The sequence below is a fragment of the Tauraco erythrolophus genome, chromosome 11 (assembly GCF_009769465.1).
Source record: "Tauraco erythrolophus isolate bTauEry1 chromosome 11, bTauEry1.pri, whole genome shotgun sequence".
NCBI classification, from domain to species: Eukaryota; Metazoa; Chordata; class Aves; order Musophagiformes; family Musophagidae; genus Tauraco; species Tauraco erythrolophus.
In genome coordinates, this window is record NC_141475.1 from 1,342,246 (window position 1) to 1,370,136 (window position 27,891).

Below are 27,891 nucleotides of genomic sequence, written 5' to 3' on the forward strand. Positions count from 1 at the left end.
GTCGTTTTCCGTGCAAGTTTCCACAGCTTTAGCGACAGTTTTGTTCTCCGTAGGAAACGCAAAACGTTTTCCCCACCAGTTTCCTTTGCCAGAATTTGCGGACCCCCTTCAGGAACGGAGGGCGAAACGCAGCGGTGAGCTTGTCTTCCCTTTCGACATCCAAAATACAAACTTTTAAAGCGTTTTTACACTTTCTAATCACTGTTGCAAAAGGTTTCAAAGGAACGTGGAAGGAGCATTCAGTTTCTGAATCCAGATCTCTTTTTCAGCTTCACTGGCTTTATAAGGCTTTAAGACTCGGCTGAGCCTTTCTTCAATTAAGTAGATTAAATAAAATACAATCAAATGATTTCTTATTAAATAAATAGTTAAATGAAATCCCCCAGTACCCGAGTATTCACCTGCTTGGTTTCAGTCAGGACGAGTAAAACTCTCGCCAGCCCTTTGAGGGTTCTGGATCTGGTTCAATGTTTGGGCTCTTCCCTTGCACCAGTTTTCCAAAAACCCTGGCCCTGGTGTGCTGGCCTTCGCGGGGTAGCCCGGGGTAAGGAGGGACTTTCTGGTGTAACAGCTTTCCTCGGAGGTCCAAAGGTCCGTAGGGAGCCCCCGAAGGGCTCCTTTCAGCAGGGCATTAAGATCTGCGAGCCCTGAAGTTGGCTCTTAACTCTCATTTCTTGCTGGTTGGCGTTTCCCAGAGCTGTCTGAACCATTTCAGACTGGGCCAGCATGCTTTTCCGAGAGGGAGAAGGAAACGTTTATACAACCTCTTTTTGCTTTATTTGCGCTAGAGAATGCGAATTGCTGAATACCAGACACCAGCAATTCTCTGAGCATGGAAGAGAGGGGGATTCCTCTTAGGCTGCTGCTTATTTCCCCTCCCATTACTCCAGTAACGGGAGGAGAGTGGTTCAAGCAGGTGAGTGCTGCTGACGAGCTGTCCTTGGAGTGCTTTGTACCTGGTAGGTATCCAAATTCTGCGCTGGAGCAGGGTCCGTGCGTTGTTACCGTTTGAAAAGGATTTGAAAGTATTTATTTGACGTGGTGTCCGTTGCTTAAAGGCAATATCGAGGTCTGGTCCTCTGGGATGTGTTAAAGGAACAAAACAGGGAGAAGTGGAGCTGTTTTAGGTGGTGCTGAGAACAACCCACTGAGTAAGGGAAGTGGGATGGGCACTTTGGAAAAATCTGTTACAAGCACTGATTGTACTAGACTGTAAATTGTGTAGCAGAACCGTGGGGCATGAAAAAGGTAACAAAACCCTGGGGGAAAAAAGGAAACAAAACCCTGGGGGGGGAAAGGAAACAAAACCCTGGGGGGGGAGGGGGGAAAAGGAAACAAAACCCTGTCCAATTTCAGAAAATAAACTTATCCCTGAAGTGAATGTGTTCATCATGTCCTGAAAAACGTGACCTCTGCGCTCGTTCACGGCTCCAATTAGATGCAAGTAAACCCTGAGAACTTCCGAGGAGTTTTAGTCACAAATTCAGATCGATTTTTGTTCTTCAGACCGCGTCTCATCCTATAAATAATTCCCCTCTAAGTTAGAACTGCTGGAAGTCAAACATTCCTTGAGGGTGGGGTTGGGGGGGGGCACTCACTTATGTAAGATTGTAACTTATTCCTGGAGACCAGTGCTGGCTGTACAAAATATTAAAATAAACTCTGCTGTAATTCCGAAGGATTTATCGGTGTGTGTTGTTGCCATGACATCCGCGGCGGGGGGATGAGAGAAATGGAGAAGCAGTTGGTGCTTTTAGGAAGAAGTAGGTGATTCTAAGAAGAAGTAGGAGACCGTGTGGTGGTTGTGAGCTCTGGAGCACTTTACAAACTCTGCATCAAGAATTGACTTTTAAGTGGTGAACTTGAGGCTGACATCTCTGGGAGCTTCTTCTGGAGCAAAGAAGGTTGATGCTGGCTCGCCAAAAGTGTAGGATCGCTTTTTCTAACCAGAGGTACTTCAGAATCAGCTGAACAGCCGAATTTTTGTTTGAATTTTGATTCTGAATTTCTGTTTGAATTGTTGATTTTAACAAATCAACAGTGATTTGACCGTTTTGGTCAGGAGGAACATCAACTGCTCACAGCTGCCATGACACAAATCAATCTGCTTCACAGGTCTTGCCTTCAGAATCCTGCAGGGTATCTCTTATTTTCTTGGTAAATGAGCGTTTTGTCTGTTGTTTGAATAAAACTCGGAATTCCTTGTGGTTGTAACTGTGCCGGTGAAATCCGTTGGGAGCTCAGCAGTTGGTCGGATCTGGTCAAGCGAAGAGCTCAAGACGGCCGTTTGTTTCGGGGCAGGGGCAGGTCGTAGCTTCGGGGGTGGCTTGTTGGGTTGGCCCAAAGTCAGGTGTGTGACTTCTTCTTCCATAAGAGGTCACAGGAGCTGTCAGAATGAAATAATAAATCAAGATGGCATGGGAAGAAGCTCACCATGGCATGGGAAGAAGCGGATGTTTTTGGGGGCCCTGTGCATCCCTTCTACTAGCAGGCGCTGTTTGGTTTTGTCACTTTTGGCCATGTTCCAGGTGCCACAACTAGCCAGGAGCTGGTGGCCTTGATCCCATGGGATCTGAACCGCTGCCACCTCGGATGTGGCCGGATTCTTCTCTGCCTGCCTCCGAATCCAATAGCAAGCTGGAACAGAATTAGCTTTTCTCTCCGCTTACCGATGATCTATACATTTTTGAATTTCCTTAACACGTTTGTGTGTTTTCCAGGTGGCTGCCTCAATTTTTTATTATTTATTTTTTTCCATTTTCACTGGGACGATGACGGCAGCGATGGATTAAAATAGCGCTTGGCCCAATAAGAGTTTGGTCGGACAAAACTTCTTTCCTGGAAGCGTTGGAGAGGTAAGCAGCCCTCGGTGATTCCCAAACCTGCGTGTTTCAATAACGTTATTTCAGTTCTAGCTGAATCTTTACGCCCCATAAACAGCTCTGGACACCGGCAGGATCGCAGCCGTGGGCACCGTGTGTGCCGCCGTTCCCCGGGACAGCGGTTCCGGCACGGTACAGATAATTTGGTGAAATCTGTAAATAATTGGGAGCCCCAAAAAATCTGGCTTTTCCTGCGGTGATGCCGAACCTGCTCGTTGCTACTTCAAGCAGCTGTTTCCAAACTGCTGGATGATGCTATATAGGCATGGCTTGACTTCCGAATGAATTCCCGCGCCGCCCCGCGAGAGGGCAAAGAGAACAGCGCCGCGGGAGCCTCCGCGGTGGCTTTCCTCATGGTGCACCAGAAACGTTTGATGTGGAACCTTCTCCGTTAGCGTTTGCTTCCTGTTCTCTTAAAAAAAAAACCCAAAACGAACTAAAAAAAAAAACCTCAAGAAAACAGATGATCGTTGAGAAGTGGTTTAGACGTAGAATTTTTTAAATATAGTTCTTCGTTTGAGCCCTTGCGCCTGAAATCAGGCTGAGCAAATCTTTATGGGTCAGAAAATTATTTTGGGTGACAGCAAAGTGAGCTGAGGCTCCGAGATCACCTTAAATGACGGAAAGGGATTTGAGAGGCTCGGACAAAATGTTGCCATTGCATGGGAGAACAGGCTGGCAGTCAGGCTCTTATCAACCTACTTTTTCCCAAACTTGCTTTCCTTCCTCTTGGGCGTTTGTGATCAGGAAATAGTGATATCATCAAAAGCTTATTTAAAAAAAAATTAAAAATATTTCAGTACAGTTGGAAAAACCTGATCAATAACAGGGAGCACAGACCTATTTTCAACCCAGGCAGGTGAGCATCTGCTGTGTGCGTGACCTTCCCTAGACTCTCCGTGCGAAATCCGAGAGCGAGTGGGCCATGGGCTGTTCTCCACCCACGAAACCACCACGGGACCTGTTTAGAGGTAACAAACTGCTGGTTGCAGCTTCAGCTGCAGGAAAGGCTTCAAGGATTGGAGGCTGAAAGCCTGCAGGTGAGTTATTGCACCAAGGTTATGAAGTTCTGTGGTTTCCTTTGCATCCTACGCTTAGGAGAAGTAAGCCATGTCCCATGGCTTTTAAATAGTAATTGAAGAGCGTGCGCTCTGCCAGCTCCAGTGTGAGACTTAATAGTTGTGAAGTGCTGGACAAACCTGCCAGGAAGGAAATGGATGTTGACCAAAACGCTTTTTGTATGATATCGTAGAATCATGGAATCACAAACGGTTTGGGTTGGAAGAGACCTCAAAGATCATCCAGTTCCAACCCCCCTGCCCTGGGCAGGGACACCCTCCACTACACCAGGTTGCCCAAAGCCCCATCCAACCTGGCCTTGAACACCTCCAGGGATGGGGCAGCCACAGCTTCTCTGGGCAACCTGTGCCAGTGCCTCACCACCCTCAGAGGGAAGAATTTCTTCCTTAGATCTAATCTCAATCTCCCCTCTTCCAGTTCAAAGCCATCACCCCTTGTCCTATCACTACACACCCTTGTCCAAAGCCCCTCTCCAGCTTTCCTGTAGCCCCTTTAGGCACTGGAAGGTGCTGGAAGGTCTCCCCGGAGCCTTCTCTTCTCCAGGCTGAACAGCCCCAACTCTCTCAGCCTGTCTCCAGAGCAGAGGGGCTCCAGCCCTTGGATTATCTTCGTGGCCTCCTCTGGACCCACTCCAGCAGCTCCATGTCCTTCTGATGTTGGGGACCCCAGAGCTGAATGCAGCACTGCAGGGGGGTCTCAGGAGAGCAGAGCAGAGGGGCAGAATCCCCTCCCTCGCCCTGCTGCCCACGCTGCTTTGGGTGCAGCCCAGGACACGGTTGGCTTTCTGGGCTGCCAGTGCACGGTGCCGGCTCATGTTGAGCTTCTCATCCACCAGCACCCCCAAGTCCTTCTCCTCAGGGCTGCTCTCAATCCATTCTCCGCCCAGCCTGGATTTGTGCTTGGGATTGCCCCGACCCACGTGCAGGACCTTGCACTTGGCCTTGTTGAACTTCATGAGGTTCACACGGTCCCATCTCCCAAGCCTGTCGAAGTCCCAATATTCCCAATACTGCAGTGGTTAAAGCTTTTTGGCCTCTGTCTGCCGCTTCTAAATCACCTTTTGGGGGTTTTTGTTGGCTTTTCTTTTTGTTGTCATTGTTTTTTGTGCTCAGGTGACAGACAACGCTTTTCTCAATGCCAGATCCATCTGACATTGGGCACCTGAGCCCTTCTGCAAGGTCTTGTGCGAGAGCAGAGCTCGAGGGTAGGATCTACTGCTTTGTAAGTGGCCAAGAGATTTTATCTCAGCTTCAGCATATGGTTTTGGTCTTATTCCTGGAAAAATAACAGATGCATGCAGAACTGGAGCAGAGTTGAAACAAACATTTCACACTCTCCTGAGTCCCATTAATATGGAAATAAGTTGGGTTTGCATGTCAAGCTGTGGCCCGGTGGTCTCACCCCACCATGCTGTGCATCTCTGGGACGTGGCTTTGTGTTTACCGGCAGCCCGTTAGTTGCTTTTTTCTGAAGGAAAATGGAGTACAGGAGGGGAAGGTCCACGTTATTAATCGATGGATCTGTTTGAACTTCCCCCCTCTTGCATTCCTGTGTTAATCCAGGTCTCCAGCCGAAAGGTGGAAGCCTGCTTTGATTCTCTCCCAGATACAGATGGTGGGGATGAGGTTTCAGATACAACAATGATGTCACCTTCTTGTTAGAGTTTTCTTAAAAACCAGAAAAACTCATGTTTGGGCATTTTTTTTTTCTTATGTGAGACCAAGGAATATGCCCTTGGTGCACAAGGGCGTGCAAATCCCGAAACCCCGCAGAGTGGCTTTTCTGTGTCCCTTGTCTCCTAGAAAGGAGGGATGCTGAGCCCCACGGCTGAAGAGCTGGGAGAGGAAGACTTTGGAGCGTTCACGCTCCAGCTTGCTTCCAGCCCTGATTGAAACCCACCTTGGGAAGAGCTGCTCGTGAGATAACGCCGCGTAGCAGGGACGTTGGCTCTCCTGGCCGGAGTGGGAAAGCTGGGTGGGATACGCCTCGCTCTGTAAGGAGCTGAGAAACTTTCACTTCCCGTCGTGTTAATGACACAATTACTCACTTCTCTTAAGCACAACGGCAGCAGGAAGGGAGTACGTGTGGCTGCAGATGGAAATGGTTTTTTCTTCATAGATTTCTAGGTTGGAAAAGACCTCAGAGATCATCCAGTCCAACCGTCCCTAATCCCCATTAAACCATATCGCTAAGTAGATCATCCACCCTATTCTTAAACACATCCAGGGATGGGGACTCAACCACCTCCCTGGGCAGCCTATTCCAGTGGCTGACAACCCTTCTTGCTGCAATTTGCATTGCTGAATGACGTCACGGCGGTGACTTGTCCGTACCTTCTCCTTCTGGTGACTTAGAGCCTCCAGTCCTGCCTGTGCTACGCTAAAAACTTCGGTAAATGTGCTGGAGTAGAAGGGTTGGGTGGTTTTATTGCTTTTTAATGGTTTATTTTATTGTACAGTACCAAACTGAGATCAATTTATCCACATCTGGCAACCCTGCTGGGAAAAACATGGGCAACGCTTTCAGGTCTAGGTGCAACCAAAGACCGGACTGTAGATGTAAGCGACCTGGTCGTGGGGCTTTCCAGCTCTTGAGGAGATCTAGGTATAAGCTTAGTCAGGGGAGGTTCAGGTTGGATGTTAGAAAGAATTTCTTCTCGGAAAGGGTTGTCAGCCACTGGAATAGGCTGCCCAGGGAGGTGGTTGAGTCCCCATCCCTGGATGTGTTTAAGAAAAGGGTGGATGAACTACTTAGGGATATGGTTTAATGGGGCATTAGGGATGGTGGGACTGGATGATCTCTAAGGTCTTTTCCAACCTAGAAATCTATGAAGTCTATGAAAGATCAGTTGTCTTCTCTGGCTTCGGGCACTGGCTTCTCCTGCAGATGCGTTGCAAGCAGTTCTCTAGGGCATCTGAAGTTCCGGTGGTGTCTATCTCGGATCATGACTCATAGGGAGTGGATGAACTTGGCCTCCAGTTGCTACGGAAATTTGAGGCTCCGCTGCTTCAGCATCTGCTGCGTCCTGCTGCACGCTCTGCTCCCAAGACCTCGTGATCCGGATGCTCTGCCTCCCTCCGAGGAGGAGGAGGAGGTTCGCTTCGGCGTTGCGGTGGATCCCTCGCGCAGACCTCAAACCCCCGGGCTGGGGAAGGCGGGTGGGGTGAGGGCTACGAGCGGCGGCAGGAGCCCGGCCGCAGGGTGGGCTCGGGCACGCGGAGGGGGAAATGAGATGGCTTCTGCGGCTCGCCCTCCTGCGCCCCGCTTCCTCCGGGGTGACGTCTCCCCCGCTCTCCGGTGTGGGAGAAAGCAGAGCTGCGACCGCGGGGACGGAGCTGCTGCTGATGGACCTGCCCACGGAGGGGAACCAGACCGCAGCCCGGCCCCCCGGCACGGGGCTCCGGGAAGCGGCTGTGGCCAAGCCACTGACCAGCTCCCCTCTTCCCTTCCCGCACGGCCCTGCGCTCTCAGAAACATGGGTTTGCTTTCCACCAAGACCTATTTCTGCCTTTCTTCTGAGCCCTGTAGACGATACTTGCACCTTTTGGGGGTCAAAGTGGGGGTTCCTCTCTGAAAATTGCTGCTGTGGGGCTCCTGGTTGGTGTCTAGGCTCTCGGCCAAACGTTCTCCAAGCCCAAAGGTGTCATTTTCCCAAACCTTCGTGCTGGAAGCTCTCCTAGGTCTGTGCAGGTTCATTGCAGGGGTTATTTCCTTCCCCCTCCTCTGTGAGCTCGTGCATTTTATTCAAAGAAATCCTTTTTTATTTTTTCACTGTCTCATCCACCAGGACACCAAGTTCCCAGCACGGCCCCATTAAATTTCTCACCTGCCAAAAAATGAAATGTTCCTGGATTATGTTCTTCACAGTCTTATTGCTCCAGACATCACGGTTGAGGCACTGACAGGCAAAATCTTGCACATTCTGAATGTTTATCATGAGCCGTTTGTTCTGCATCTGACCATACTCTGACTCCCTGATGTCTGCAGGTGTCGGCAACCAGCTGTGCTCTGCTCAGAACAGCCCAGAACTAACTCCGGGTTCAAAGGCCACCACCTCTCTTTCCATCAGAAAACCTGGCAAGAGCTGGGAGACTCCCAGCAGCTCAAAAAAGGCGAGTAAAGGTGAGCTTCGCTGTGGATACATGGATCATCATGGAATGAGAGCCCATCAGGAGCGTGGGCTGCTGCTGGGGAGGGGGCAGGGTGGTGGAGTTGGCTCGGAGAAGGATGCTTTGGCTACGTGGGGTTCCCAAGCACGTGAGCTGCTGCGAAACCAGAGCCTGGAGCTTTAGTTGAGTGACTAATGTCCGTGCTAGCACGTTCTTTCCTTGGAAGAAGGCTGAGCATGGCCAGGGAAAAAAGCAAATGCGTTGTTTGGCTACAGCTGGGGGAGAAGAAAACCCACAAAACCAGAAGATTTCGAAGCTGATTATAAGTTGCTGAACCAAAAAAAAAAAAAACATTTCTTGGTTTCCCCTGCAAGAAATACAGTGGGGGGAAGCTGTGCTTCTTGCAGAGCTCCAGTTCAGCTGCCCGTTCTCGCGCACAGCGATGCCTCTGCGCCGTCCTGGGACGGGGCACGTCCTTCGTCATTCCCTGGGATAAACTGGGTGGATTCCCATCAAGAAACTCAGCCAGGTGAACTTCCAGAGCCGTGGTGTGAAGTTCAGCGGCCAGCTGGCCGTTTTAGCTTTTCCCTTTTGGCCACATAACAAATGATCTGTTTTCTTTTTTATATTCATAGTTCATCTTAAATTGGAGGCAACTACCACGACCGGCAGCTTCCGAGACCTCCAGCTTCGCTCGTTTTATCCAGAGCAGGTGATTAAATTAAGCAACAACTTCCCTTGTGTCTCCTTGACACGTTGGCGCTGCCTGCGCACGCTTCAGCTGAGCACCACGGCTGGAGGGAGACACTGGTCTTCACCCCGTGGCTGGGGTGGGCCAGACCCCACTGGTCTTCATCCCTTTTCCGATGAGATCCAACAGGTGAGACGCTGCCGCCACAGCGTCAGTCGCTCGAGCCCACCTAATACTTTCTGTAATTCTGTTTGCAGTTTGCCCTGGGCCTGGAGACCATCATGTTCCTGTAGATACTTATCAAAGCTTTCCCAGAGCAGCTGGTTCTTCTCCCCGTCTCTTTTTCCCTTTGCAGGGGTGTCCTCTGCATCCTCTCCTCGTTGGGCAAAAACGCTGCAGACCGAGCAGAGCCAGAGACCCTCCAGGGACACTTTGCACCGTCCCCTCTTGCAGAACGACTTGTTTGATCCTCTCCGGTTCTCCATCGCAGTGGGAGTAGAGGAAGCCCGTGGAGAAGCGTTTCTGTTTCGCTTTGCCCCGACTCGGCCGAGGCTGTGGTCCTGCTGGTGACCTTTCTCTTGGTGCTTCCAATTCAGAAGAAATCATGACAGCCAACATGGTTTCCACTAAGGGCAAATCGTGCCTGGCAAATTTGGTGGCCTTCTATGATGGGCTTACATCATGATGGGGGTTACAGGCTCCAGGGAGATCTTCCAGCAGCCTTCCAGTACCTGAGGGGGCTACAAGAAAGCTGGAGAGGGGCTTTGGACAAGGGTGTGTAGTGATAGGACATGGGGTGATGGCTTTGAACTGGAAGAGGGGAGATTGAGATTAGATCTAAGGAAGAAATTTTTCCCTCTGAGGGTGGTGAGGCACTGGCACAGGTTGCCCAGAGAAGCTGTGGCTGCCCCATCCCTGGCAGTGTTCCAGGCCAGGCTGGATGAGGCTTTGGGCAACCTGGTGTAGTGGAAGGTGTCCCTGCCCATGGCAGGGGGGTTGGAACTGGATGATCTTTGAGGTCCCTTCCAACCCAAATCATTCCATGATTCTGTGTTTCCTACAGGAAAAAAGAGCATGCCGACGTGCAGCGCTGGGTTTGGTGTTCTCTGTTGCACTTTCTCCTGTCCCATGGGTCCTGCGGTGGGTGCAGCAGGTCAGGGGCGACTGGGAGGCTGCCCACTCATTGCAACTTTTCTCTTGATTTCTGCTTGACAATTTTGAGGGTTGTTAGGGGAAAAAGATGGGTTTGGAGGTGTGGAGGAACAGAGAGAGTGTAAAATTGTATGGAGATTCCCGGTCTTCTCCTACAGCTGCATGTGTGGACACCGCTCCAAGCAGCTCGGTCTCCTTTGGTTTAACCCACCTGTGCCGTTGAGCTAGATTAGAGCTTCATTTCATGAAGAGCTGATGAGACCAGCAGCTCCTGGCAGCTCCATCCCCGTGCTTTACTGTGCTGATGTTAAGAAAATAACTAAAAAAGTCTTAAAGCACGTGTCCAGTCCTTACGGAGAGAGCGGCGCGGGGGCACGACGCTGCTTGAGAGGAAGAGGAGGGGAGCAAGCAGCAGCTTCGGGATGTTTTCAAACCCATCCGGCTGCAGGATGTGGGGAAAGTGTGAAACGCAACGCTGCTGCCAGCAGCCCCGGCGCGGAGCCGGTGGCCGCTCTGCAGGGAGCAGCTGCGGTGGGCGGCTGCTTCCCAGGGAGGACAAGGTGGATGGAACGTGGCTGGGTGGCATGAGGGGTCTCCCATCCCACGGTGGCCCGTGAGCGAGGTGGGGAAAGGGTGGGATTACGCTGGCTTGGCTTCAGTCAGCCAAAGTGATGGGCTGAGGATGAAGCATGGGGAGGAAGGACGTTGATGTTTTTCTCCTAGCTCCTCCTGGGCTACAAGGACATCACCTTCTTTGGTGGCACAGCATGAAGGAATCTCATTGGAAGGTCTCCCAGGAGCCTCCAGATCGCCCAAGAGTGGGGTATCCTCACAGATGAGGGTGCTCAAGTTCGTTACGGCTTCAGGACTTCCCAGCCCTGGGGTGAATCTTTGCTGGTTCCTGCCTCTCCGAGCATTTTTGTTGTGGTTTTTTGCACAGGTTGGGCTCACGGCAGGGTTTTGGGGATGAGGAGTGGGTTTGTAATCGTTGGCCGGTCTCAGTCCTTCACGTGACCTCCAGTGATGCCATGGGAATTTTGCCCTGCTGCGGAGGTTCTGCCATCTGCTTCGGCTCGCTTGGATGAGGAGTGCTTCTCTCTTCTCCTTCTTGATTTTTTTGTACGTCAAACTTCCTTGAAAATGGAGGAAATGAAACCACAGGGCTTTTTCGTGAGTGATATGGGAGAGCTCGGTCTCCTTGCAGAGAAGAAATGAAATTTAGGGTGAAGGCAGAAAAAAAAAAAACCCAACACCTCCCCAGTCATTTGTGCTGGCTGCAGGAATTTGGGGACCACTTGGTCTGGTGGGGGTGACCTGGGATGGGATGTCCCTCGGTGGGGGCTCGGTCTGCCGCAGTGAAACAGTTTGTCTCCCGATGGATGTAGAAGGTCCCGTTGGTGCCGGTGCCCAGGACGTGGAGCACAGACGTTGTAGGGTGGGACCTGCTGATCCCACCGCGCGTGGTCCTGCTGCAGGGCTGAGTCCTGTCTCCGTAGGTTTGAACCCTTTCCCAGCTCGGTAAATCCAGGCAAATCCTTTTTCCCCTCAGCAGCTGGATTTATGGGGGATTTGGGGGTGTGTGAGGACCCTGGGAGCAGGGAGATGTGGGGTGGGGAGCAGAGGTAGATGAGGGCGAGGAGGAAGGCAGCTTCCTTGTTCATATTGCCTTGGAAACGTGGATTTTTGTCTCTCTCTGTCTTGGCAGTTGTGGGAAAAGCCACTTGTGCCGACTTAGACATAGGGACCGGCGCCTGGGAGGTCCCGGTATCCGGACGGGTCTGACTTGCACCCTGGGTGCTGGCTGTGCCGAAATCCCCGGCAGCCCCGGGAGACCCAAAGGTGCGTGGGCGGTGGGATCTCAGCATCCCGAACCTCACCAAGACCACGGGAGGGGCTGAGGACATCTGGGGATGCGCTCAACCTCGGCTTGGGATGCGACGGGAAATAACGGCACCGTCTTCTTCCCCCGCGGCGAGCGCATCCCTTGGCTCCCGTTGCAGCCCCTGCGCTGGGCGCTGGAGGCGAGCGCGGAAAAAGAGGGACACAACAGGAGTAGGTGCCATGGAGGTGAACACCACCCAGCCCGTGGCTTTTCTCCAGCCCCGGCACAGTTGGCGGCACGGCTCCTCAGGCAAGAAACCATCCGGGTGACTATTCCCGCTGCCCGAAACCCTTGGAAGAGTTTTACCACTGGAGCTGTGCGGAGGAGCCACGGGTTGTCCCCGGGAGAGCCAGGAGCTGCGGGATCCTTGGGCGGGGGCCGGTTCCCCCTGGCATCCCCTTCCCCGGCCCCGTGGTTCCTCCTCGCTCCGGGAGCTCGTTGGCGAGAGCATGACCCGGGTGGCGAGCGCCGAGACCAGTGAGCGAAGCGCTCGGCCGCGCTCGCTGCTCCATGTGACTCGGTTTCCGTTCGCTCCTTCCGCAAAGGCTATATCGGTGCCGAGCGAGAAAGCGGGTGGGAGAGAAACCCGGCGGGTCGCAACCCCCCCCCCCCGACCCCGACCCTACCCACCCACCCACCCCCGGCCCCAGGAGCACCCCCCGGAGCGCGGCCGGAGGTTCCGCAGGATGAGCCGCGGCGAACCCTGCGCGCCGCCCCGCGCGGTGAGTAACTGCCCCCCGAAACCTGCGCCGGGGTGGGGGAAAACCCCGCGCCGGGGTGGGGGGGGGGGTTTTGGGGAGCACCCCCCTTGCCAGCTTGGAGATCCGTGGGGATCCGATCCCACACCTCTCACGGGTGGGATCCTCCAGGGAGGACGGAGGCGCCGCCGGTGTTGGGAAAGGCCAACGGGGCGGTGAAGAAAGGTTGGGCTGGGTGAAGGAAAGCGTGAGCTTCCACGGAGGGGTTGGGGGGCCAAAGGTGAGCCGGGGCCAAATCCGTTGGGTGTTGGGCGCAGCGAGGACGCGGCACGGTCCCTCTCCTGCCGCAGAGGCTGGGTGCTGGGAGATGGAGGGTTGGGAGTGCACGGGGCATCTCCAGCCTGGGGAAAGGGGGGGCTTCCCCTCCATCCCCACGGGATTTATCAACGCCGCTTCAACAAGACGCCAGCTGAACGCTCCTGGCTGTCCCAAGGAAAGGGGCAACCTGGGATGTGTCCCTCTGTGCCGCGAGGCTCCGGCTGCCCCGGCTGCCAAAAATAACCCACCCTCGTTTCTTCGTCAAGCGCCGCTGGCTGAGCCCTCGCCGAGCCCTCGCTGCTCATTTGCCTGAAGTTCAGCTTTTTCCCCAGATGCAAATGCCGGCAGCTCCGGTTCCACCAAGCCAGTAACGGGGCACCTCGTCCTGGAGAGCCTCCGCTGCCCCGGGAGGAGATCCGGCAGGGATGGGTGCTGGAGGGGACTCGGTAGCAGCTGGATCGGTGTCTCCCGAGGGAGCGTTTGGCGCTGGAGAAGGGGGACACGAGCCCTGGGGGGGGTGGGAAGCCTCCGCTCGAGGGTTGCGGTTCAATGGCGTTTGCGAGCAGCTGCGCAGCCACCACGGTGCCTTTCCCACGTGCGCTGCCCCGTGCGGGCACCGGGCTGCCACCTCCCCATCTCTTCTCCTGCCCTCTAGGCTCTTCCTGGTAGACCTTCATGAGGGTTCCTGCTGGGGAGGGTGGGCCCGGTGCTGAGGTTCTTCACTGTTTCTTTGTGGGCAGCTCGTGGTGGGCCAGGTCTTGTTGGAGGCATGGTGGCCAGCAGTATGGTTTGTTGGGAGCCCATCGCCTCTGGGTGCTTGTGGTGGGCCAGGTGTCATTGGGGCATGGTGGCCATCAGTATGGTTTCTTGGGAGCCCATCACCTCTGGGTGCTTGTGGTGGGCCAGGTCTTGTTGGGGCATGATGGCCACCAGTATGGTTTGTTGGGAGCCCATCATCACCTCTGGGTGCTTGTGGTAGGCCAGGTCTCGTTGGGGCATGGTGGCCACCAGTATGGTTTGTTGGGAGCCCATCACCTCTGAGTGCTCCTGGGGGCAACAACAGGAGCTGTGCACCTGCCTGCAGGCAGCGGCCGCGGGCAGGAGGTCGGCCGCATGTGAGGAACGCCTCCGCCACCACGGGTTCTCTGGGAAAACCTGGGCCTTTTGGGATGAGCGGTCTGCAGCTTTTGAGCTTCTCATGTCTGTCTCTGTCTCCACAGGAGTGCTGCCGCTGAGATGGAGGCCCCACTCCCCAGTCTCTCCCTGCTTCTGGTCCTCCTGGCAGCGGGATGGGGAAGGGAGGCGGTCGCAGCCTGGGCAACATCTCTTGGCGGCTGCAAGCTCGTAAGTCCTCTCTTGCAAACCTTCTCCCTGCTTGGTCCTGCCCTGCAGAGCCCAGGTGCCTCAGCACCTCCAGACCTTCCCCTTCCCAGCTACTGGCAGAGCTGAGGAGCGGACTGGGGTGCCGAGGCCCTAACCATAGAGGCACCTCCTCCATCCTCGCTTTGCTCCCCAAGCTTCTCCCTCCTCATCTTCCGCCTCTCAGAGCGACGTTACGTACCCGTTTCTTGCTTTAGGTGCAGAGCACCGCGGACTGCGCTAGGAGGTGGCTGAGCTCCGTCCCAGGGAACCTTCGAGGTGATACCGAGGAGCTGTTGCTTGATGACAACACTATCCAGGTTCTGGGCAATGCCTCTCTGCTCTCCTACCACCAGCTGCGGCATCTCAGCTTGGCCAAAAACCGGCTGGAGCTAATTGAGCCCGGCGCCTTCCGCAGCAGCCAAGGCCTCTACGTGCTCTCCTTGGCTGACAACCTCCTCTTCACCAACTACTCGCTGACAGCGGCTGCTCTTTCTGCTCTGCCAGCCTTGAGGACGCTGGATCTAGCTGGAAACCGCCTCACTGAGGACATGGTGTCGGCTTTGGTCTGGAACCTGTCTTCCTTGGAGTCCTTGTCCGTGGCCAGGAACATCATCATGAGGCTGGACTCATCGGTCTTCACCAACCTGACACAGCTGTTGGAGCTGAACCTGGAGAAGAACTACATCTTTGAGATTGACCAAGCTTTTGAAGGACTGCGGAGGCTGCAGAGACTCAACGTCGCTTACAACTACCTCCCGTGCGTAGTGGAGTTTGGCCTCACCCAGCTCAGGGTGCTCAACGTCAGCAACAACATCATTGAGTGGTTTCTGGCCCTAGAAAGCGATGACCTCTTTGAGCTGGAGGTGCTGGACCTGTCCCACAACCGCCTCCTCTTCTTCCCCGTGTTGCCCCGGCAGAGCAAGCTGCACTCCTTGCTGCTGAAGGACAACGAGGTGAGCTTCTACCAGCGCCTCCCCAACGGCACTTCCCTGGCCCACGTCACAGTGCAGTTCCTGCTCATCGACGGCAACTCCACCAACATCACGACGGTCAGCCTGTGGGACGAGATCTGCCACAGCAACCTCTCCTCCCTGCGCCTCCTGGACATGAGCCAGAACCAGGTCTGGTACCTGCCGGAGGGCTTCCTGGCCCAGATGCCCTCCCTGACCCACCTGAAGCTCAACCAGAACTGCCTGGAGACGTTTCACCTGTCGGAGGGAGACCCCTTAGCCATGCTGACGGAGCTGGACCTCAGTCAGAACCAGCTGGAGGAGCTCGGGGCGGAGGTGGGTGTCGGGGACGTCCTGCCCAACCTGCAGCTCTTCAACCTCAGCACCAACCGGCTGCGGGCGCTCCCTCCTGAGGTTTTCACCTACACCAGGAAGATCGCTACTGTGGACCTCAGCCACAACCGGGTTGACCTCTGTCCCCAGCCGGCCGTCGCCAGCGAGGCGGAGAGTCCACCCTGCGTGGACATCAGGGGTGTCGAGACCTTGACTCATCTCTCCTTGGCTGGCTGTGGTCTGCGGGGACTGGGCGGCCACCCCTTCCAGGGGACGTCGCTGCTGCAGTTGGACCTCTCTGACAACCATCAGGCCCTGTCCGGGGACCAGGGGTGGCTGCAGGACCTCGCGCTGACGCTGCAGGTGTTGTCTCTGAAGAACACCAGCCTCTCCTCCACCACCATGGACTTCTCTTCCTTTAACAGCCTCATACGCTTGGACCTGTCGGGCAACTCCTTGACCACCTTCCCCACCTCGCTGGGCGCCCTGAAGCTGCGCAGCCTGGACCTGCGGGACAACGGCCTCCCGGCTCTGCCGCCGGACGTGGCGCGGACGTCGCTGGGGAAGAGCCTGCGGGAGGTCTACCTCAGCCAAAACCCCTTCAACTGCTGCACGCTGGGCTGGTGGGACGCCCTGCAGCGGGTGGAAGGGTTACGCGTCCCCGACGGGCAGGAGGTGACCTGCAGCTACGGCTCCCGCACGCTGAGCCCCCGGGCGCTGCCCGAGCCCGTGGTGTGGAGCTGCCGCTGGCAGACGGCCAACCTGGCGCTCCTCTACCTGGTGCTGGCTCTGCCCACCTGCCTGACGCTCCTGGTGGCCTTCGCTGTCGTCTTCCTCATGCTCAAGGAAAAGCTGCTGAAAATGGTGAAAAGCCGGTGTGGGGTGTCCAGCTCTTACTGATGGTGGAGGAGGAGGAGGAGGAGGAAGAGCTCGGGAACGGTGAACGCGAACGGGTTGCCAGGATTACAGGTGATAACCCCTCCGAGGTGGGCCAGATGGAGACTTGCTGGATTGGAGGAGGACCACGGGGCGCTGGGAGAGCTGCTGGTCCTGCCACGGATGCCCTAAGGGTACCCGAAGGGTGTGGGGCCGCGGGCGGGGATGGAGCCTGGGGCCATGCTGGGCATCCTCGAGGGACGCATCTTCAGCAGAAACCTTCAGCTGATGCTGGTGAGAGCCAAGCAGGCGTGACACTGAGCACCTCTCGGCCACAGCGGCACGGACAGTTGCCCCCCAGCCCTATTTTTTGCCCCCATTCAGGTGGTTCCTTTTATTTATTCACCCCTATGACCAACTCTCTGCTGCAAAACATCCTCCAGCTCTACAGCTGACCTCCATGAATTGCCCCAGGCTGGAGCAAGCGCCACCCGGGCACCGCAGAGAGGGGTCTCCGTGGCCGTGGCTTCCCGCGCTGCTCTTGCCGGCACCGGTAAACCCGGGTGTGCACCCGTGCGCGTGTGCTGGTGAGATGGGTATTGTCAGCAGAGCTGAAAACCACCTTTTGGGGTGTCGTTGCTTGGTTGGGTCGTGATCCCGGCTGGAAGAACCCACTCAAACCAGCCCAGATGTCAACCGAGAGACGCGAGGATAAATTCTATCCGCGGTAATATTTTGTCATCGATTTCTTTTCCTCCAGCAACCGCGGGATGAAACGGATGCAAAGGAGATAAAATAAGAGAAAGCCTTCCTCCTCGTTGTGCCAGCCCTGCTCTCCTGGGCAGCCGGCTCCGTTGGCGTGGGCGCGTTTCCTCCTCCCAGCCCTGGTCACAGCGCGGACCGGCTGTCCCGTACGGGCAACGCGCTGCCTGGGGAAGCGCCACTTCGTTCCTCGGAGAGTTAGTGTGGGTGGAAATGGGAAGTGATGGTGGGTTGGGCAAACTCAGAAGTCCTGCTGAGAACCAGAGTGGCTTTGTTCCTGCGGCGCCGTCGGGATGTCTCCGGTGAAACGCGTCCCTGACTTTAACGGGAAGACGGGGCGCGGGGAAGCAAGTGGTGGTGCCAGCGCGGGCGCAGTGGGGGCTTGTCCTTGCCTGGACTCAGATGAGCTCTGTGGGGTGAGCTGGGAGCTCCAGTCCCACCAGCCAGCCCCGTGTCGCTCCACCTTCCACCGGGCTCATCCTGGGAGGTGGCGGAGGGAGACGTGTGGGGCTGGGGGTGATGCCGGGGGGCAGCGCAGGCAGCAGGAGCCAAGTCTGGCAGCGGGGCCAGCAGGGCAGCATCGTCCCCAGCGCAGGCGTGGGGACAAGGACTGGGGTCACTGGTGAGCCTTGCGTGGCCGCTGGGCTGGGAAAAATGGCGGGGGTTGGACTGTGGTGGACCGAGCCAGTAGGACCACTGGGGTGGAGAGCTGGCGAGGCTCTGGAAACCCACCTGCCAAATCTGTCGCCGAAAACGGCTGCTTTCTGGGCCCCTTTTACACCAAAATAGCCCAAACCAAACCAGGCCCTCGCTGGGGGATCCCTCCACCCGTCTGGCAGGGTGCCCCTGTGAGCACCCTGATCCCTGGGGGTGTTTCCACCCTGCTGTGGGTGCCGGTCCGGCCTCGGAGGGTGGATGCAGATGCATGCACGTCCTCCACCACCGTGGCCGCTGCCGCTTCTCCTTTTGGTGGGGGATGTGGGCAGGAACCCGGGCGCCTGGCGCTGCCCGGGGCGTGGGTAAATCATGGGCGTCGTTGCTCGTGTTGAGGCGATGTGGGGGGTACTCAACGCTCCTCCATCGTGGGAGGCGTTGGAAGCTCTGCCAGGGCACGGTGCCGGGAAAGCTGAGGCCCACCTAGAGCAGGAACCTGCAAGGGCTGTGAAGACAACAAGACGGGCTCCCACTTTTGGAGCCGTCAACGTCCTTAGGGAGGCTGTTCGTCATCTTCGCGCGGTCACAGAGATCCGGGGAGGTCCTCAGTGACTGGAGAAAGGCAAACATTGCACCCATCTTCAGCAACGGCCAAAAGGACATCCTGGGGAGCAACAGGATGGTCGCTCTCATGTTGGGAAAACCGTGGAGCGTGCTTTCTTGGAGCACATGTTGAGAAGAGGGTGGCTGGGAGCAGGAAGCACGGGCTAACCAAGGGTAAGTCATGCCTGATCAACCTGCTTGCCTCTCACCATGGCGTGGCTGGATTTGTAGGCAAGGGGACAGCAGTTTACTTCAACTTCAGCAAGACTTTCAATACCGTGTCCCACAAGGTTCCTGCATCCAAGTGAGGATGTCATGGTCTGGATGGGTGGGCAACCAGCTAGGGAAAAGTCATGGATGATCAAGTGCAGAGGGTAGCAGTTAGCGGGACATCTCTACCAGGCGGTTGGTGAGAAGACATGTAGGGCAGGGGTCTGATCTGGGTTCTTGTCGTGGTTTAGGCCGATCCGGCAACTAAACCCCACACAGCCGCTCACTCACTCCTTCTCCAGTGAAGTGGAGAGGAGGAAAATGTAATAAAAGGACTGAGGGTCGAGACAGGAACAGAGGGAGCACCCACTGACCGTGGGCACGGGCAAAACAGACTCGGCTTTCTTAAAGCAAAACAATTTATTAACAGTTACTTAAAAGGATAAAGACAGGCAAAACCAGTTACTTGAGAGAATAAAGAGAAAACAAGGCCAGACCTTAAATACAACACCTCCCCACCCCCCTTTCCTTTTCTTCCCAGCTCTACCTCCCCCCCAGCAGCACAGGGGGACAGGGACTGGGGGAGTGCAGGTCAGTTCATCCCATGTTGTTACTGCTGCTCCTTTCTTAAAGGAGGAGGAGTCCTTACACCCTTTTCCCTTGCTCCAGTGGATCCCCAACTCACAAGGAAAAAAATCCACAAACTTCTCCAGCGTGAGCCCTACCCGCAGGATGCAATCCTTCCCCATCGGATCGCTCCAGCGCAGGCTTTACCACAGTCTTGGATTCTTAGGGAGCTGCTGCCACTCGCTCCGGCGTGGGTCGTCCCACGGACTCTAGATGCCTCTCTGCCTTGTCGTGCCCATGCTTCACGACCATCCTCAGGCTCAGGCATCTCTTCTCCGACGTGGCTTCTCCACGGGCTGCGAGTGGGTCTGTGCCCCACCGAGTCTGTACTGGCTGCAGCGGGGCCGCTGCTGTTTCACCACCGGCTGCAGGGGAAACTCAGCTCCGGCACCTCGTCCCGCTCCATCTCCACTGACCTGGTGTCGGTGTGGCCGTTTCTCTCAGATCTCTGATTCTAAAGTTCTCCCTAGAGTGCTCCGGGCACTGCAGTCTGATGAGGCAGCAGTGGGAAAGGTTTTGCTTTACTCCACCAACCCTCCCAGCCTCCGTCAGTTTCTACCACACTACTTCTTTTTTCCCAGATAGTTTAAGCCCATTTTCCCAGGACTGAGCCCTCACTGAGAAAGCATCGTCTGGTAGGACAAGGACACGAAACACCTCACTCCATCAGTTTGAAGTCGCTGTATTTTCTAGATATCCTGTTTCTTAAACACAAGGATTTGTATCTGCATGAGCCAAAGATTTCTGAATCGCTTCCTCAGGAAGCCTGAGAGTAACATTCCCAACGAAATGTTGGTTCATGGAGAGAGACCAGCAGGTCATTAACATTCCAACAAGTCACAGTAAACACCACAGGTGTACAACAAAGTGTTAACACTGCTTCCCACACACAAATATTTAACACTTCGTTTGCAGGTGAAGCTGAAGGGAAATCAGGGCACGGTAAGCTGGGGAAGTTTTCAGCCAAAGCTGACTGAAAATTAAATGAAAGAGTAAATAATTTAAATAATTTAAAATCTTTGTCCGGAATCAGATTTCTTCACCTGACTCCATGTCCCAGCCGCACGACTCCAGCTGCTCATCCTGCGGAAACTCAACCTCAATGTCATAGATGAAATCTGGGTCGTCCTTCTTCTTCCTGTTCTTTTCAAAGAGCTCATCCATGATGCTCTTCCTTTTGGCTAGTTCAGTGTCATCTAGTTTGTTCATGTCCTCTTCTGGGTCAATGGTCTCCTCCTGCCGAAGCTTTTCCAAGCTCTCAGCCAGGCTCTCTCCTCCCAGATGACCCTTCAGCAGACCATACAGCTTCTTCAGCTGACGCAGTGAGACTCCTTCTAGGTAAGCCTTGTGCCGAGGGTTGTTCTTCAGCTGCTCCGCAGCCAAGCCGCAGTCTAAAGAGAATCACAGAATCATGGAATGGTTTGGGTTGGAAGGGACCTCAAAGGGATCATCCAGTTCCAACCCCCCTGCCATGGGCAGGGACACCCTCCACTGCACCAGGTTGCCCAAAGACCCATCCAACCTGGCCTTGGACACTTCCAGGGATGGGGCAGCCACAGCTTCTCTGGGCAACCTGTTCCAGTGCCGCACCACCCTCTGAGTGAAGAATTTCTTCCTCATATCTAATCTGAATCTGCCCTCTTTCAGTTTAAATCCATTGCCCCTTGTCCTATCACTACACGCCCTTATCCGAAGCCCCTCTCCAGCTTTCCTGTAGGCCCCCTTTAAGTACTGGAAGGCTGCAGTAAGATCACCCGGAGCCTTCTCTTCTCCAGGCTGAACAGCCCCAACTCTCTCAGCCTGTCTCCACAGCAGAGGTGCTCCAGCCCTCGGATCATCTCCGTGGCCTCCTCTGGACCCGCTCCAGCAGCTCCAGAGAAAGCCACCAGGAAGAATTACAGCTGCAAGCATGTCTCATCCCATAAACAGATCCTCTTCTCCCAGACCCTCACAAGTGAGACCTCCAGACTTGGCGGAGCCACTACTCAGGTCAAGATACAGCTCTGGGCTCCTCGGGGGAGACAGCCTTACCCCAAAACAGACAGTCTTACCCCAAAACAACCCCTCTTTGCGCTCCCCGCGTGTCAGTGAGGAGCCACGCAGCAGTTACTACAACGCTGTTACGAACTAGCTGTTCCTCTGGCGGTGCCTGCAGAGGGCTTGGGGAGTGCTACAAGTGACACACCACACCTGAGGACTCAGAGAAGTTTCTGACGGGCATGACGCGCTGGCGAGTCTTATCCTTGTCGTCATCTTTGTAGATCAAGATGATGGATGGAGGCTGAAAGCAGACGCCACACTTCTTCGCCACATAAGTCATAGGGGCTCTCGCTGCAGGCTGAAGCGTCCTCGGCAACGGCAAAGCTCACTGGAAAACAGGAGAAGACAACAGGGAAGGAAAGCGTGAGTTCTTTTCATCAGGGGTGCTGGGGCGTGGAGCAGTCCCAGCTGCGGGTTTGCATCTTGGTCACCACTTGGGCTTTGAGTCAGGGTTAGGAATCACGCACAAGTTAACGTTTTTGGTCTGCCAGCTAAGTAAAGCTCTGCACGGTCAAATAACACCTGAAAGATTTTTATTATTTTTGTAGTATTTATTCATTTTTAAAGTGAAAAATGTCACGAAATAGTAAATTGATGTATTACAGTTTCTTCACAAACAGCACTTACTGGATGGGTGATGAGGCACTGGCACAGGTTGCCCAGAGAAGCTGTGGCTGCCCCATCCCTGGAAGTGTTCAAGGCCAGGTTGGATGGGGCTTTGGGCAACCTGGTGTAGTGGAGGGTGTCCCTGCCCATGGCAGGGGGGTTGGAACTGGATGGTCTGTGAGGTCCCTTCCAACCCAAACCATTCTGTGATTCTCTGATTCAAACTGAACGGACATGGCTTTTTGAAGGACAATCAGCAGAGTGGGCCTTCATCTCAGAAGTGGCAAAGAAACGCTGAGATGGGAAATACAACCATGAGAAGCCACTCGGATCCACGTAAAAGAGGGGAAAAGAGATTTTGTCTCTTCAGGTAATGCGAGCGGAGACCTTTGCAGTCAGGTATGAAACGCTGGTTCCGGCAGCAATGAAACACAAATAATTGGGGTTTTTTTTTTTCGCCCCGCCGGCTTCTGCGCTGCAGCAGAACTACCTTTGCCGTTAAAAAGCTGCTTTTCCACTGGACGAGCACACCCTGGGCGCCGTGCGCGGCCGAGGCCCAAACGCAGAGAACGGAAGCGCAGGGCGGGACCGCGCCCATCCCTCCCGCCTCTCGCCCCTTCCCCTCACCTCAGGCACCGGGCAGGAAAGCGTTTCCTCGGCGGTGGCGGCGTCCCCCACAGCGCCAGGGGCGAGCGGCGACGGCCCGGGCCTCAACCGCTCCGCCACGGCCTCCGCCGCCGCGGTTGCCATGGCTACGGCTGCGCGGCGGGGTCCTCCCGCCGCAAGCCCCCTTCGGGCTGCCCTCAGCAGCGCCTGCGGGACGCGGCGGCGGCTGGCCGGTCCCCGCCGCTGCGAACCGGCGTACCGGGTAGAGACAGCGGCGGGGCTGAAGCACCGGGGCAGCGTTTAGCGGCGGGTCCCGCCAGCACCGCGGAGCGAGGGGCGGATGTGCCCCGCCGGGTCAGGCGGCCGCCGAGGGCGCCCGGACCGGGAGCGAAGCCGTGCGGAGCGGGCCCGCCATGGCGGGCGGCCCGGCGCTGCTCCGTTCCGGGCTGGCCGCGCTCCTCTGCGCCCTCCGTAAGTGCCGCTCCGGCCCGGCCGCGGGGGAGCCGCTCCCCGGTGGCGCGACGGGGGGAAGCCGGGCCCGCGGGGCGGCTCCCCGCGCTTCGCACCGGCCGCCGCTGCGGGAGCCGGGGCTGGGAGGTGCTCGGTCAGCGGCCTCAGGAACCGCCGCAGCGGCTGGTGGCGGTGAAACGCGGCTTCCCCGCCGCTGCGGGAGGTGCACGCCGTTCCTCGGGCGTTCCGTGTTCCCGTAGGTGCGCAGGCCGCCTGTCAGGACGCCACCGTCACGCAGGAGCTGCTGAAAGAGGGGTTTCACAGGTGGGTGCTCGCCCCGGCGCTCCGTCGGAATAACGGGCCCGTTAATTTTATCCATGAAAAATCACAGAATGATGGAATCACGGAATGGTTTGGGTTGGAAGGGACCTCAAAGATCATCCAGTTCCAACCCCCCTGCCATGGGCAGGGACACCCTCCACTACACCAGGTTGCTCAAAGCCTCATCCAACCTGGCCTTGAACACTTCCAGGGATGGGGCAGCCACAGCTTCTCTGGGCAACCTGTGCCAGTGCCTCACCACCCTCAGAGGGAAGAATTTTGTCCTTATATCCAATCTAAATCTCCCCTCTTTCAGTTTAAAGCCATTGCCCCGTGTCCTGTCACTACACGTCCTTGTCCAAAGTCCCTCTCCAGCTTTCCTGTAGCCCCTTTGGGTACTGGGAGGCTGCAAAAGCTGGAAGCTTCTCTTCTAACTGGTGCACGGTTGTATCAGCTCACTGAGCTGTGGTCCATAGGCATGGCTGGGCACCGGGAATACGCTCACCCAATCCAGTGTTTCACCACTACCAGCTATAATAGAGGAAGAAGAGGAGGCCCTCTTCTAGATGAAGATCTAGGAGGTCGTTGGTAGTTCTGAGGAGTTAACGGAGAAGTGAAACATCATCTTGGTGATGGCTGTGGAGTCAGGGTGAACTCTGTCCTTCTCACAGGAGAAGGACGGCGTGGCTTGACGGGGAAATGTTTTGGGAATTTGCCGCGCGTGGTACATGAGGGCTGCGTCTCATCGCTGCGCGCCTGGGACGATGTCTCTCGGGGGGTGGGGGGCTTGCACCATCTTCTGAAGTGCAGCTGTGACCATTTTGCTTCTGCTGCTTGTCGGAAGGGACCTGCTGGTGGAGGTGGAACTCGGCGGAGCGGAGCAGGCTGCAGCAGGATGCACAGTGGCAGCTAGAACTCACCTTCCGCCGGGAATCTACGTGGATCCCTACGAGCTGGCAGCGCTGCAGCAGAACAATCTAACGAAGGTAACAAGCCCAGAGCTGAGACATCTGGCAGGTCCTCGGATAAGGACAAGGACGCTTGGGAAGTCCTAACCTCTGGCTCGTTAAACTGAGGTGATTTATTCCTGGCTTACACGCGTTGTTAAGCCAACGCCTGTTAGGTTTGGCTGTAGGTGTGGTTGCACTCCAAACTTTCCATATGTAAGAAAGTTGTTTGGAACACGTTGGAAAGTTGTTTGGGAACAGCTTAGGGACAGAATTTCCAACGTGATCTTCCTGACCATGACATCGGGTCCAGTGTTAGACAACAGAATCGCAGAATGTTAGGGATTGGAAGGAAACTCAAACGATCATCTTCGAATGATGAGGAATTGAGAATGAGGAGAAGAGTTTTCCCCTCTGATCCTGCAGTAGGTTGCTGCAGCAACCAGCGGCCTCTTAAATCCTACAATCATGCACAAAACCATCCTTTTTTTTTTCCCTGCCTCCTTCCCTTGCGTTGTCCTTCAGCAGAGAAGGACCTGGGGGTGCTGGTCGACAGCCGATTGAACATGAGCCAGCAGTGTGCCCAAGCAGCCAAGAAAGCCAACGGAATCCTGGCATGTATCACGAACAGTGTGGCCAGCAGGAGCAGGGAAGTGATTGTCCCCCCGTACTCAGCACTGGTGAGGCCACACCTGGAGCACTGTGTCCAGCTTTGGGCCCCTCACTTCAAGAAGGACGTTGAGGTGCTGGAGCAGGTTCAGAGAAGAGCAACGAAACTAGTGAAGGGTTTCGAGAACTTGTCCCATGAGGAGCGGCTGAGGGAGCTGGGACTGTTTAGTCTGGAGAAGAGGAGGCTCAGGGGGGACCTTATCACTCTCTACAATTACCTGAAAGGAAGTTGTAGGGAGATGGGGGTCGGTCTCTTCTCCCACGTTATGAATGACAGGACGAGAGGGAATGGCCTCAGGTTACGCCAGGGGAAATTTAGGTTGGATATCAGGAAAAATTTCTTTACAGAGAGGATTGTGAAGTATTGGAACAGGCTGCCCAGGGAGGTGGTGGAGTCCCCATCCCTGGAGGTGTTGAAAAACCGTGTGGATTTGGTGTTGAGGAATATGGTTCAGGGACCCTGCCAGTGCAGGGTGAACGGTTGGACTCAATGATCTTGAGGGTCTCTTCCAACCAGACGATGCCATGATTCTGACTGATATCTTTCTCCACTTGCAGGCGGTGTTAATTCCCGATGTCGTCGATGTGGAGGCTCCCGAGTACTTAGCCACAGGTCTTCTTGTTCTCCTGTCCATGGAGCCCGACCCTCGGTGCTCTAGCTGTTTCCGAGCTGCCCTGCCCGTGCACGGGCGGTACCACCGGCCGGCGGAGGACAGCAAGGAAGCGGTGGTTGTTCTGAAGAGCCCAGAAGTGCTGGTCTGCTGCTGTGACAGTGAGATTCTCGCTGATTTTTCTTTTGGGGAGAGAGGAATAACTGTGGGTAATCCAGAGCTTGGAATCTGGTTCTGTAAATTGTCTTCTGGAGATCATAGAATCATGGAATGGTTTGGGTTGGAGGTTCTGTTGTGGAGGAAGGATACCTCGTTTGGGAAGGTCTTGCAGGCCGTGTTGTTTCATCCTGTCTGGGTCCTGCTGACGTGTTAATGTCTTCCATAGATCCCCTCTCAGCAGAGTGCTGGGAGCCTGCTGAAGTGGAAGCTCCCTGTTCCGGCAAATCCGGTGGTCCCTGTCAGTGGTACGGTGTCACGCACCAACCGGTGAGTTCTTACTTCTGGTGGGAATTTTGGTTCTCGTTTAATGTTTTTTTTCTGTGATTAGCAATTTCCATAGCACAGGAACTTATCAGTAAGAGACTAGTTGGGTGGTTCCCTCCTAGGGAGGCTCCCCGTGTCCTTTCCAGCCGGCTTTTAATGGGCTGCCCCTCTGACGTGCTTGTAGTCACCCTCTGCTCGTCCTTTATGAGGCTGGTCTCCTCACCTTTTTTTAATAGTTTCCTTGGAATTCTAGGATATAATTGGCAGTGGTCAAATTGAGAAAGGTCTTTGCAAAATAGGTGCTTCAGAGGAGTAGCAAAGTGGGAAGCTATGACCTAACTAAAGGAGGGGTAAAACTCTGAAGATTGAAGGAATAACATCTTTTAAAAAAAAAAAAAAAGGCCACTTCTATTTGGTTGATTGTTATCCAATGGGCTGAGTATATAGGAAAAGGTGAAGTTTTTTCATTCTGGGTTCAAAACCAAGGAAAGTTGGATCTTTAGTGTGGTCAACAACTGCCTTTGACCCTCAAGAGGGTTGGTAGTGTAGAGATTCAGAAATAAGACTAATTTTTCTCGTTATGAACCTCTTGGGTTTGTAACGTGTGTCTCTTCCTTCATCGTCTGGGATATCTGCAGCTCTTATCCAAAATCGTTCTGGAGCTTTCTGTGTCACAGAGAAACCGATTAATTGTTCTCCTTGGAAAAAACTGACTTCTCAGTGATCTGTGGAATGCTCACTCCGAGAGCTTCTCTCTTCCGTGCTGTGCTACATACGTATCCTCAATGGCAAGCGTATCATAGGAGCAAAGACACAGAGGATGCAAACGGCTGCCGTTTAAAATGGTGGCAGATGAATTTATTGAGCTTTGTACTGGAAGAGCAGCCGGTGCTCCGTTTGCTGGTGACGTCCCGTCTCGGGGAAATAGCTTGTTAAATGCACGTAATCGGTTTGTTTTTCTTTGCAGGCATATGAGGAATTGATTCTGCAGGTTCCAGTGGGCCTCAGGCAACACCGTTCCTTAGTGTGTGTCCTGACTCTCCTTGTCACGGCGCTCTGTTCCAGTATGATCCTTGCAGCTGTATGCAAGTACGGACGCTTCTCCCCAGTGACCTGCTCAGAATAAAGAAATATGGAATGACTGACTTCCGTCCAGCAAAACTGAGTATTACATCCACTTCCTCAATGAATCCTACTCCACTGTTACTCGTATCTTGCTTATGCATGAGGGTCCCATAATGGGGGCGGTAGTTCCCTTGGCCTCATTCTTACAAACACTTTTCACATACCAGAAGAGTGTTTCGGTGCGTCGCCAATAGACAAAGCAGAGGGAGGGTGGGAATAGCGCTGCAAAAAGCTGGAAGGACTCTCTCGGTCTCCAGTTCCCTCCCTCTGGCCCAGAGCCTGCTTCAACGACGGTGCTGCCTCTTGCAGAGGTGTTTGTGTTTCTTGAATTTACACCAACGGACTCAGGGATTGGTTCTTCAGGGTATGAAAAGCATTAATCTGTCATTAAAGTTTCTGAATTTTAAGCTTGTTTACGCTGTGTTGTACGTGAATTTGTGAAGAGATATTCTGTGATCACCTGGGACTACAGAAGGCTTAAGTAATGGCTCCCATTCTCATAACTGGGAGGGATTAGCTGCTCTTTGTCAAATTAGAGCGCTGAAAGAGTTCAGAAAATTTGGAAGAAATTTCATCCTGTTGCAGAAGCAGAAAGAATAACCCTTGGAAAGTGAAAGCAGGTGAAAAGATACTAACTAGAAGCAAATATTTAGAAGACTGGCATTCAGCCCTCAGAACCGTTGATAAATAGAAGGAAATGGAGAGGAAATTCCTGAATGGAAAATCTGAGTTGCTCTGGATTGACAGGAGAGCTCGGCTGCTGTTTCTAACTGTCAGTAGGTGGCATTGTGTGTTTATGGTAACTCCTGGGGACTGTCGGTAGAGAAAATAGATTTTATTCCCT

At 54.7% G+C, this 27,891-nt stretch overlaps 3 protein-coding genes across 3 annotated transcripts; 2 read left to right on the forward strand and 1 right to left on the reverse strand.

Moving 5' to 3' along the window:
* Positions 1-14,048: 14,048 nt before the first annotated feature.
* NRROS (negative regulator of reactive oxygen species) lies at positions 14,049-16,357 on the forward strand. The gene is made up of 2 exons (XM_086618641.1): positions 14,049-14,156; positions 14,390-16,357. The coding sequence occupies exons 1-2, from the start codon at positions 14,049-14,051 to the stop codon at positions 16,355-16,357; spliced, it is 2,076 nt and encodes a 691-aa protein (XP_086474767.1).
* Positions 16,358-19,535: 3,178 nt separating this feature from the next.
* On the reverse strand, positions 19,536-21,590 carry CEP19 (centrosomal protein 19). The gene is made up of 2 exons (XM_009980841.2): positions 21,380-21,590; positions 19,536-20,580 (listed from the first exon to the last, which is right to left on the reverse strand). The coding sequence occupies exons 1-2, from the start codon at positions 21,507-21,509 to the stop codon at positions 20,219-20,221; spliced, it is 492 nt and encodes a 163-aa protein (XP_009979143.2). The 5' UTR covers positions 21,510-21,590; the 3' UTR covers positions 19,536-20,218.
* A 1,264-nt stretch (positions 21,591-22,854) lies between these two features.
* Positions 22,855-27,459, forward strand: PIGX (phosphatidylinositol glycan anchor biosynthesis class X). The gene is made up of 6 exons (XM_086618359.1): positions 22,855-22,912; positions 23,152-23,215; positions 24,057-24,198; positions 25,387-25,600; positions 25,825-25,925; positions 26,890-27,459. Exons 1-6 carry the CDS (start codon positions 22,855-22,857, stop codon positions 27,046-27,048), a joined length of 738 nt encoding a protein of 245 aa, XP_086474485.1. The 3' UTR covers positions 27,049-27,459.
* The last annotated feature ends 432 nt before the right edge of the window (positions 27,460-27,891 follow it).